At 42.1% G+C, this 12,658-nt stretch overlaps 1 protein-coding gene across 2 annotated transcripts in view; it reads right to left on the minus strand.

Annotated features, from left to right (window-relative positions):
- The window catches only part of plcb1l (phospholipase C beta 1-like), a 122,053-nt gene that overhangs the window by 81,972 nt on the left and 27,423 nt on the right, over window positions 1-12,658 (minus strand). For both annotated transcript variants that reach the window (XR_004019187.1, XM_030721590.1), the window contains exon 3: window positions 9,340-9,408. Coding sequence is in view for 1 of the 2 variants with exons in the window: in XM_030721590.1 (XP_030577450.1) it covers window positions 9,340-9,408 (69 nt within the window). In the remaining variant the exon portion in view is untranslated. The remainder of the gene's footprint in view (window positions 1-9,339; window positions 9,409-12,658) is intronic.

Here is a 12,658-nt window from a genome sequence, read left to right on the forward strand (position 1 = left end):
TGTTTTTTAAAATTATTTTCACTACAAAGCATGAAAAAACAAAAACAAATGAAGAACAGACACAAAGATGATTCTCTTTCCCTTGCTAAAATGTTTGGGACATCCCCGCTATGATTCTGCTAAAGGTAGAAATTATACCTGCACAGGTGTGCCTTTGTGCTCCTTCTAGCCTTTTCACCAAGATAGTAATCTCTGGACCCAGTTGGGTAATTCACCCTCCACAGTGACACAGGCCCCTCTGTTCATCATTAAAGTCTCTATTTCAATCATTCATTCAGTGATTTTTTTTTTTCTCATTCATCCTGATCCAGAAGCTCAGTCACACGGTAGCTGAACAAGACAGCATCTGAGGTAGTCCAAAGAGAGGCTCGGCATCGCCTTCGATTTCTCTGTGAGCGGTAATGAGACGGTCTGCCTCACACCAGGGGAATTAATCAGTGTGCAGGAATTACCTTTGTAATTGACTGTAGAATCAAACCCAAACCCATCAGGGTCCATCATGCTAACCTTTTCTTTGCCCCCCCCCCCCCCCCCCCCCCCCCCCCCCCACCCACACTGCCCCCGTTTTTAATCCTTGCTGCTGCTGCTCGGCTAGAAGATTGCTTCAATGCGTGACGCTGATCAATTGCCTCGTCTTCGGCAGATGAAAAAAAATGCTCCTGCAGTTACTTTTATAAAAATCAATGGGTCAATATGTCAGTCCACTTTAATCACCTTTTACTGCAAACTGCCATTTGCCCTGCAGTCAATCCCTCTGATGAAAATGATAGTCAGGAGCGATGGTACCCAATCTCCTCTTCGCATAAAGGCAGTGACTAAAAAAAGTGTTTGAGACTGCCAGACTGACAAAGGAGAGAAGAGTCAAAACTAGGAGGGGGTGATGCATGCTTGGTTAGTGTGATGTTTATTTCACCCAAAGAACATAAAGTGTTGTGAGTATGATTGTGTGTGTGTGTGTGTGTGTGTGCGTGCATGCGTGTGTGCGTGTGAAACAGGTCTAAAATAGGAGTGTGTGGGAGTTCTCCCTCCAGACCTGTCAACTGACAGACAGTTTCATGCCTCTGTAAACTAAAATGTCCCTGAGCAGAGTCCACTGGGAAGGAAGGACAAGCCATACTTTATTCAGTTCATTCACATTTACCACATAGACTGCAAAACTCTCATTTATTCACTTTATTAATTGCTGTTTAAGTCTGTTCTACCCTAACACATTTCAGCACAGACATTCCAGAAACTCTTTATCAGTTCTTTAAGCTTTGTAAATGAAAAAAAAAAAATGTGCCTGTTCAGCATGAACAGCTTGCAGCATGAGTGAAGTCACTTGAAGTCACTCGTGGAAAGAGGAATGGGGCATGTCAGCTAAATACACAGCTGATTCAGACTCTCAACATTTAGCTGCAATGATTTAACAACATTGGTCTTCAATCGCAGTCCTGATGCAGTGGTGGAAATAATTATTTGATCCAAACAAAAATCCAGAAAAAAGACATAAATGTTATAAATTGATTTGCTTGCCATTGAGTGAAATAAGTATTTGATTCACAAGTAAAACATGACTTAGTACTCGGTTTAGAAACCCTCCTTGGTGAGCACAGCAGTAAGATGTTTCTTGTAGTTGGTCATCAGGTTTGCTCACATCTCAGGGGGGATTTTGGCCCACTCCTCTTGCTTGGCTCCTGCTTGGCAACTCAAAGCTTCAGCTCCCTCCACAGACTTTCTTTAGCGTTGAGGTCCGGAGACTGGCTAGGTCACTCCGTGACGTTAATGTGCTTCTTCTTTGTTGCTTTGATGCCCGACCCATTTTTAGTGTTCTGGCTGAGGGAAGATTTTACAGTACATGGCCCCATCCCCTGGCCCCTCAATGTGGTGAAGTCATCCTGTAGCCTCAGCAGAAAAACACCGTGGGGATGGTGTTCTTTGCGTCATACGCAGCATTTCTCTTCCTCCAAACACAGCGGGTCAAGTTGATTCATCTAGATGTTCACTGACAAACTTAAGATGTGCCTTAACAACCTCTTCCCATGAAGTAACATCTTCCATGGAGCTCCAGACCAAGGGTAATTGATGGTCATTTTATATTTCTTTCATTTCCAAATAATCACACCAACAGTTGTCACCTTCTCACCAAACTTCTTGCTGATGGTCTTGTAGCCCATTCTACCCTTGTGCAGGTCTACGATCTTGTCCCTGACATCCTCTGACAGCTCTCTGGTCTCACTTTGTCCTATATAAACACAGTGTTTGCCCCCACATTTAGTTTATGGGGATCTGGTCACCCTAGGTGCAGTTGAGGTGACTACAGTTCTATATTTTGAGAGTTTGCCACACCTCAGGGTTTCCCAAACTGCTTGGGGACCCACACAGTTCTGAGTCTTGACTGTTAAGAGATCAAACCAATACAGTTTGAGGGTCCAAACAATTTTAAACTCAACACCCTCACATTTGAAGCAATGCAACTGCCAAGTTTGAAGTTTTTAGATAAAACTGAAGACGAGACAGTCCTTCATTCATAAGAAAGATAGCTACCAAATTTATCGTGTCTATGGCTTAGTCATAATTTTATACATGTTGAACAGTAAATGCAGCATCAGTGAGCAAAAAACAGTAAATTAGACTGATCATTAATCAATTAGTCAATTGTCAATAAATGAATTAGGCAACAACAATACTTACTCTTCCTGAATTAAACTGAGGTACTGAATGAAGTGGGTCACTGGTTAGCTTAAACCCTAAACGATGTTGTAATAGTCACGTGATGCTAACATTGAAAGCACCAGAACAAGAGAGAGAGTTTGCTTTAATTCTCACTTTTTCTTTCAGATGTACAAAAAAATCCCCAAACCATGTACATATGCAACCACCAATCTCCCAGTTTCTATAGGAATGGATTTGTGTGACAGTCATAATTAACAGTGATTATCCCCCTGAAGTATCCTTTCAAATTTTGCTTCAAATCTCTAAAAGCATAAATGCTCCTTTGAACAATTGTCATTCTTAAGGATGCAATTACTGATATACTTCAAAAACAATAATAGACTCAAGTCCACCATTTCAACACACTGCCACGTGACACTAATCTAGGGCCATTCAGTGGGAGAAAAACGTGCTACCAGCATCCGCCTAAGTAAATCTTAAAGGTTAGGACTCATCCCTGCACATCACGTCAGCCTGTAAGAAAGGCTCAACTATTATTTCTGTTTGAAATAATAGACCAGGGCTTGAATTACAGTTTTATCTCCCTGAGGTGTGGCTGAATTGATGGTTGTAAGGGTTTGCATAGCCTACAAGAAAAGGTTCATGTGCACATCATCACATCACTGAGGCATACAGTAAATAACACCTCTACGTAGCAGGTATTATCTTTCCGCACGCACGCACGCGCACGCGCGCGCGCGCGCGCGCGCGCGCACACACACACACACACACACACAAACACACAGAAATAAATCAATCACTGACTCAGTGGTAAGCTGAAATGTGGCTCAACTGGACTTGCTATAAATGCATCACAATGTACAATATGCCACCACCAGCAGAGGCATCTGAACACGTGAGAGCTATTATTAGGTTAGATTTGATAAGAGCATGTAAATGTTCATGTAAGTAATTTATCTTGTCTGTCACTCATTCTGTCACAAGTATAAAGCCCTGTATTTTCATTACAATGCACCATAGCACACGATATTTAATACTTCTGTGTTTTCCAGCTATTTAGAGTGCAGCAATGTCCAGGGTCAGACAAAGGCCTTGCCCACTCCTAATATCAAGCAGTCTGAAGGGGTGTGATTGTTGCAGCTGGAGCTCATGTGGTGACCCTGCCGTTCATCGACATACACCAGACAGCGCGGATGACGGAAATAAACACTGCCTCAACAAGACTCTCTGCTATGCAGGAGAGTCAAAAAACATTCCTTTTGGGTACTGTTGCTCTCAAATAACCAGCTAATATTTGTTTTGTTTCATATTTATAACAGATTTAACTGAGCTTTTGGTTTCCAAGCATTTTTTTCAGAGGGAAGTTGGCTCAGAGTCTGGGGCTCTTTTTTTTTTTTTTGGTTAAAAATGAAAATAAATTAAGAGCAAGAATTTGTTGAGGCGCAGTTTCACAGAGCCCTGGTTCTGTTACTGGTCTATAAGTTATAATCAGAACACAGCTGCTATGAATATGTATTGGATAGGTGTATTACAGAAGACAGATCTAAACCCTGCAGCAGCTTGCTGTGCGCTCACAGGAGCTGTTTAGCACTTACTGCTGTGGGAGGCAGAGCTTTAGTCGACTTTGTTGGCCAGACGGATCGGTGGTGATAATGGCCTGCTGGCCTCTCCCAGATCCTGTTACACTGCTGGGGACACACAAGCTGCTCTCTATTTAGCAGCAGTCCTCTCTGCTGTAAGCCTAGACTGTAACAGGAGTGGCGGCCACTTCCTCTCACCTCAAAGTAAAAGTCAGAAGGAAGGAATAGCTCCTCCTTTGAAGGAAATTAACATTTTAGCCTTGATCCTACAGCAGTTTTATTTTCTACACATATAAGAATTGCTGGTGCTGTGTACAACCCAAACAATCTTTTCAAATTACTCTCATCAATCATTTGGTATTTTAACTACACCCTGTTGCTCTAAGATAATGGTTATTCCCCAGTTTTGTTTTGAGTTAAGAGAGTTTTCCATGTGGCTGTCTGCAGATAACAGCATCAGTCCAGATGGTCCACCTTTGTAAACTATCTTCTCTGACAAGACTCCAGACAATTTGTTCCCCTCTCTTATGATTGTTATTGTTCCTGTAGAAAAAGCCTGTCCGAGCAGACATGCCTGTGTGTGTGTGAAATTCACCAATACCACAACCATATGTTTTATATATATATATATATATATATATATATATATATATATATATATATATATATATATATATATATACACGAAACAGCTCGTCTGGCTGTGTGGATGACCATCTGAGAGTCTATACTGGCGTGTGCTATACTCAGTCAGTCAGCAATATATCAGTCTGATCGTGCATGCATCACGGATAGGTAAGGAAGTGATGCCTGTGTCTAGTTTGAAACACACTGAAAAGTAATAAGCTTCACTTGTCAGACTAAGGCTGGGTTAAGATAAGAATATTAAATTGTGAGACCACATCCAGCCCTCCTGCAGTGTGACAGTGGATGTCTTAATTTGTTATAAAAAATGGAAAGATCTCCAAATGAAGTCTGCAGAACACTAAATCATTAAGGTTTTCTATTTTCAGGTTGTACATTGCAGGGTGAACTCTACAGGCAGGGCATTTCACAGACGGATATTTGTTTGGTTGTCAAAGGGAGGGAGAGAAAGCATGTAATTTTGCCTGTCAGACACCTACTGTAAGCAGCATGGTGAGATGCTGATTACATTTTTCTTCTTCAATCCAGACAGAAGAACACTTCCTGAAAGGGGGACAATGACAGGCTCACAGTGTGCCCCTTACGGTGCGCAATGAGACAGCATGGAAAGCAGAAGTCATGTGAACATGGTTATGGAGAAGTCAGCTGTATGGTAAAATCTACACGAAAGCTTGATGATGTGATTAGCCGGCTTGTTTGGTGCTGAGGAGAGGGAACATGGTGTGCAGGAACAAGCTTATCTGCTGATTTAATAAAGAGAGAATATGAATAGATGGTTTGGAGCAGTGGGGCCTGTAACAATGACCAAGGGCTTAACACAAGTAAAACAATAAACACAAATATCTGAAAGTGCATGAGCTGACCTCTATCTGGAGTCCATCTTCTGGTTTGCAGAAGGTGCAGTGCGCTTTGCAGTTTTCATCGCCTTTGAAATGATTGCTGTGAAGATGGGGACCAGGTCTGTGACCACTCGCAGTCAGACGCTGTCTTTAAAGCGACTTCGGCAATAAAACGGCAATAAAACGGAGTCAGTCTGCTATCAGTTTGTGGTTGAATGGGCTCAAGCTGGTAATTACATGGCTTCTGTTTCTAATAATACAACAATTAAATGTGACAAATTGGTGAAAATTGCAAATCTTTTGTGATCTGTTACCATCTACATACATAGAAATTCACATTAAACAGAAATATTAACTACTCACATTCAGTTTCCAGCCAGAACCTCACAGGTATGACACAGAAATTCCCCCACTAATAGTGACATAGTTGCTACATATGCACTCGGCAGCCTTGCTGTTATATAGGAATTTAACTTGAACACAACCAGTTGGCAACCAGTTGAATTGAGTCCCCTACTGCAAAGAGACATGTTGCAGATGAGTTGCCCTCATCAGCATAGACGGACTCAGACTGATAGCAACTTGCTTGCAATCTGTCTGCATTTATAAATAAGATGGCAATTATTTGCAAACCTTCAGCAATCTGTCTGAGAGTGATTGCCGTTAGTCCAAGTTGGACTGTGATTGTCTGGAGATAGGTTGCCTCCCACCAGGTGACCTGATATAGGGCATACTATTAAAGTGGCTTTAGTTTGAGTACAGTTACTGATTCCTCTGCAAGACACTCTGGGACCCACCGCCACACCAGTTCCCTCCTTTTCTTGCTGTTTCTGACTTAATCAGTATCATATCTATGTCACTGGTCAAATATTCAGCCACCTCAAGACTGAGATACAGAGGCCACTTCCACAGTTTGAACTCAACATCATAGCTGAACAATTCAGTAGCAACAGTAAACACTTTGGTTTGCACATATGTCCTCTATTCCCATTGCATAAGGCAGATGTGCCAGCTATTTGTATGCATATAAAGTGGGTGGTCATTAGTGCTGCGCTTTGCTCACCTGACCTAAGGGTATGTGATTTATTTCTGGAGCCACACATCAAAAAAAGGTTGCCTTGTCTCACACTGACAAGCACCCAATCTAATCAGCCTGAATGATGATGGGGTGGACACATGCTAATTAGCATCAGCAGTCTGAGAACGGTGTAACAAAGGACACAGTTCTTGTCAGGCTTTGTTATTCTTCTAGGTTCCCGTGTGGGATTTGTCTCAATAGTTGTAAAATATATACAAGGTACAAATGATAGTGATAGTGAGCTTTTCTTGATGAGAAATTTTGTTTTCTGTGAATGTGTGCATGTGTGTGTGTGTGTGTGCGTGCGTGCGTGCGTGCATGCGTGCGTGCATGCAAATCTGTCCTCATACAGAAAATGTATGAATCATCATGAGTATCTGAAGCCCATGGGCTGGGTGACATAAATTCATCAGAGGTCAGACAAGCTGCCCACACACACGCACGCACACATGCACGTACACACATACGCACTGCAGCGAGCCAAAGAACACAGCAACGTGCTCCAAATCTTAACGACAATCAGACAGAAATTCCAGTGCTGCTCAACAACAATACGAGGTGACTTGAGGAAGAGTAGAAACAAGAGCTCAAAATAGGCGAGCAAAACCAGCCATTCCATCCGTAGCCCATTTCAAGCCAGTCTGTTGAGAATGATTGCATTTGAGACCCACAATGTTCAGCTGAGACACAGAGCTCTCGAGTAACACAATAAAAGCACCTCTGAAGCCTTTCACTGACATGTCGTCAGGAGCCCAGCATCTCATCTCGCCTTGGCAAGTGTGTTTATTTGCTGCAGTTTGCATTAATGAATGAATGCTTCTAAGGGAGCTCTTGAGTGAGACCAGAATAAGCAGCATGAGCTTAAGAGCAGAGAGCATAAAAATATAAAAACAACAGACGTAACAACAACACAGTAAGTAGGAGTTTTTGAGTGGCATGACCTGCAAGTTTGTTTACAGTAATATGAAATTCTTTTCTCATCTTCGTCTTCCTCATTTTGCCTTCTCGAGCACAACCTCAGACAGAGAGAACTGACACACCGCTATTAATGATTTTCTGGTTACACAATAACATAAATGAAGGTATTTTGAAATCTCTCATATTTAGCTTCACAGTAAATGTCTATACATGTCTGCATAATAAAAAATTTAAAAAACTGCAGCTTTTGAGAATTTCTTTCGAGCTAAAGTTGGCAGTTTGGTGATCCTCACAAAACCTTCATCGTTTTGACAGAAGCTGAAAGAAGTGTGAAGGAGAGGCGGGAAGGATTTGAAGGAGAAATACTCAAGAAGCAAGCCGTGACAAGTGCTGTCCACTTAAAGCAACTGCTGTCTGGTATCGTTGTGCTTCTCTACTGACATCTTCCGCTGACCTCACATTAAAAAAAAAAAACCTCCTGTCTTCCTCTTATGACTACTCTCTTTATCTCCTCTCCCTCCTTCTTTCCTTCCTTCCTCTCCTCATCTCATCAACTCCTCAGACACTGTGTCTCACTGGCGCTCCCATTACCTTGCCCAGGGTGCATCACCACTCCATCTCCCAGTAATGGATTTCCAATGCTTCGACCATCTTACCTGTCATGTGGTCATGTCTCCTTGCTGGGTAGCATCACTCTGTAAGCTTTTTAGAAATGCATGAATACTCTCTGTGTTACTGTACTCATCCCATCATTACTCACTCCCCAGACAGAGCAGCAAAGCAAGACCCCCACTCACTTCTCCCGCTGCACAGAGTCAAACTGATGAAGCATCTCATCACAAGACTGACTAGATCCAAAAGATATTTGAATCTGAGCTATTATGCACAGATGTATTATAAAAGAGTAGAGAACGTGCATTATTTTTCCAATCATCGCTTAGTAAGCGGGAAATGAGGTGCAAGAACTGAATATGGGGTTTTAACTGCACAACAATGTGCCAAATTCCTTGATAGTTGTGTGCCAGATTTAAAAAAAAAATGTGTTTACAAATTCTTTACCCATAATGAACAGCATTCCCATTAGTTATGAAATAGCCAATTTGGATACCCTGTGCAGGCTTGCTTTCCTAGGAAACAACCCCTACACTGTTACTGAATTCAAATCAAGTGGCATCTGATCTTCACTTCCTTACTTTTGTCTTCAAATCACTGACAAAATCACTCTCAAACACTAAATACACACACACACACACACGCGCAAATAACAGTCACCTGAATGTAAGATCGGAAGTTTAAACAAGATAATTACAGTAATTACACCTCTGGCACAAAAGCACTGCTGTTTCTGCACATGTAGGATTGCTCTATTGTTAAATATCAATCACTAGAAGAACCAGAACAAAGTTCAGCCCAATCCATAATAGAGTTTGTGCTAGATGGATGTAGACAGAGTGTGATTCATAGTCAGGCTCACACCCACACATGGCTTTCATTTCTGTGCAAAAATAAACTCTTCCAAAGCATATCATCAGCCAAAAAAGTACGTTGGTCATTGTATTTCTTGAGAGTCCTTTACTGACATTATAAGACAATAAATGAGTGAATGTGTGAATTAGATGCTTACCTTTGGTGTTTTGGCACACTTTCCATTTCTGGCATCTTTTATGTATGCTATATCCAGAAGGTCTGTATCCTGTAAGCAAGAAGAAGAAGAAGAACAGTAAAATCAGTTTAAATGTCAACCAATTTGAAATTTAAAGGTTTTAAAGGTTGTTTGGGACACCTTTTACGACCACGGAAGCTATTGGAATTCAAGGTGATGGGAAACATTTCAGAGACACTTTCCATTTTACAACCTGCCACCTCTAAACAGCCACACGTGCTTAAGGACACACATTAGCCTCAATATGGGATGTCACCTGGGAGTCATTTAGACAGATGCTGCCCTAATGATGCTCTGCTCCACAAAAGTGTCTAATTAAACAAAAGTGAAATGTTCCCATGTTGACTGATGACCTGACTAAATGAGTACTAGCTCTTTACAAGCGTACACAAACACTCCAAATTGCTTTTGGAGTATTTGCTCATAAAGTCTGACCCAGGACTAGAGTAACATGCCAGAAACCCAAAAATGTACTGAGTGTTTTTCATGGCAGAAAATGTCCTCGCATGCGACATATTACTGGAAGATCTCCTGGCAAGAAAAAAGATTTTTTGCTATGCCATACCTTACTATAGCTAAGTAGATCTCAGCTGCATGAATGGTAGCCAGTGAGCAGAGAGACACGATGCAGTACCCTGATGAATCAGCGTTGAATATTACTATAGCTGTTAATCTATCATTGTCACTGTTAATCTAAACAGAACCCGTGGACCTGTTATCAATTCATTATTAATACAGCAGTGTCTCAAGCCATCTCAAGTCATATTTCAACATTTCACATCAAACTACTTTAATCCAGGGGCAAAGTGGGACAGAATTCAAGGCAGGGGTGCTTTTTATTAATTAAAAGTCAAACCCACGTGATTCTAAAGAAATTCACGTTGACGAGCTCTCCACCTATCTAGCAGGCCAACCATAGCAAAGGCATCTAATTCTATTTATGTGCAGTACAGTATCTATGGATACATACCACACATGCAACATGCACCTATCAACTTATCTGTCTGTGTGTTCTTGCAACCATCGCTCCATCAACAAGCTCTGTTCCACTTGCTCATTTATAAAGCTGTAGCCCCTTAAACAGCCTGTAATGCATTTAGCAATGAACAGACTCAACGTGCAATAGCACAGAAGGCCCTTGGTGCCTCCCCTCACTCACCACATCCCTTATCAGTCTGGATTATCACACCCTCCATCTCTCTGAGAGAGAGAGAGAGCCAGGACATGAGGTGGAAAATTAACCGGAGTGAACTGTGTGTCCACTCAGCATTATCTGGGGAGACAAGAGGCAACGGGGGCTTGACTCAATCTCCAGCCACAACACCAATATCTGACCATCTCAGATATGAGCCTGGTGGAAAATTGCACCTGGCTAGTGTTCCTTGCCAAACACATGAATACCTTAGCCCCACCCCCACCCCCCAACGATTATTTTATATTTATACACTTGCTGCGAAAAGAAGAGGTTTTGTTATTAAGTGTTATTATTATTATTGCAAGTTGGCAGAAATCAAAAAAGAAAAAGTTGTACAGGGACCACAGATTATTTTGTATTTCACCGTCAAGGCATATTTCCCCCAGGCACAGCTGAGCAAGGTGGCAGTTTGCACTGCAGGAACGCAAATCGTTAGCAGACTAAATATTAAAATTAAAAAATACTGCCACAGTGGAAATGAAAGTACTCTGTTTTACTGCAATCCACCAGGGCAAGTTATTCCTTTTCTGCACTGCATGTAGCATCAATTAGGCTGCCTCTGCTCGCACAGAGAGAGCCTCTGAGTCAAAGGTTAACGCCTACATTGGGTCTGGAAATGCCTGCCTTTGAAGTCTCTTTAGAGAGCTGGAGCTCCACATGTGGTCCTGGCAGAATAGTGGGGCTTCGGGAAGTGGCTTGCTGATTCTTTCGGGGTCCCTCTTTGTGCCCGCTGGCTTTGCACAGTCAGCAGAGATCTAAGGTGGTTGAGCGTCATCAGCAAAGTGTTAACCTACAGTACAGAGATGACTCATTAAAGATGAACTGCCTATGCAGGTGACAAGCTGCTCACACTGTGTAAGCACTAAGATGAAACGTGTACATCCAAAGGCCTCAGTGTGCAGAGGCTCAGTCATTATGCAGCTGTAAATAAAATCGGATGCCAGTGACGGTTTATTAATATTGACTTGGATTTATAATTGCAGAAGTTGCACAGTTAGTTAATTAAAGCACTTTATTTCAGTCGAGCAGTCCAGCTATTAGTTCTCCTGTTTAATGTCTCTCATTTATTTTCTATGACATATGTTCTTTATCAGTTCTTTTCTGTCATGTCTTAATTTATCACTCTCTGTCTCTCACGCCGTCTTTCTCGCCGTTCTTTCCCTCGCTCCCCAACCTCACTGCTTTTCTGCGTGTATCACAACAGTGAGCACGGATCCAAAGCCTATTAAGATCCACGGCACGTCCAGGAACCAACCAGGGCCAGCGGGAGAGAAACTACAGAAATTAATGAACATGCTTAACCTGCACTGGCCCCAGGCCCTGCTTTCTGTGCCTGTTTGTCTGTCTCTGCTGTGGAGCTACTGTTTACGCAGTGTTGGCAACACGCTGCCTTCCTTTTATAATTAAACGCATACCAAGTAGCGAGAATAAATGGTGTGTGCGTGTTTTTTATATATGAAACTTTGTAAGAAATTCAAAATTCATCTGGGACTCATTTTGGTGTCAAATGCTGCAGGCACTTTGTATATGTAATATATACAGCATGTTTTCATGGAAGATTTTTCACATGTGTGTGGAATGCGATACATTTGACTCAAGGCAAGACGGGGAAGAAAAGTCTGCTACAAAGTGCTCTGAATAAAACAGTTTTTTTTTTTTTTTATATCTACAATGGGGCTGGCAGAGTCAGACCAGGGTGGGTGGTTGTATAACAAAGTAACAAAGCCTTTTGTTGCCCTTTGAAGCAACAGCTTTTCCCAGCTTGACTGGTATAAGCAATGGAGGGATGTGCTGATGAGAGAGGGAAAAAAAAGGAAGAAAGGTTAAGGAAACATGGGATGGAAGGCAGAGACTGAGACAAGAATAAGTGGAAGTGGGGAGACTGACAGCCACAGCTCATTTACCAACAGCACGCTTGACAGCCTCCAGGGTTCACAATGGATGTGCACTCCACAGGGCTCAGGGCCTCTGCTGAGCAACGGAGACAAGGAGCAAAAGAAGTGAGGGCAGGAGGGAGGGACAGATGAATACACGCAGATCAAATTAGGGAGCTGGACTGTTCTGTACCAGGACCAGTGTGGAAAA

Source organism: Archocentrus centrarchus, chromosome 24, assembly GCF_007364275.1.
Source record: "Archocentrus centrarchus isolate MPI-CPG fArcCen1 chromosome 24, fArcCen1, whole genome shotgun sequence".
Lineage (NCBI taxonomy): Eukaryota > Metazoa > Chordata > Actinopteri > Cichliformes > Cichlidae > Archocentrus > Archocentrus centrarchus.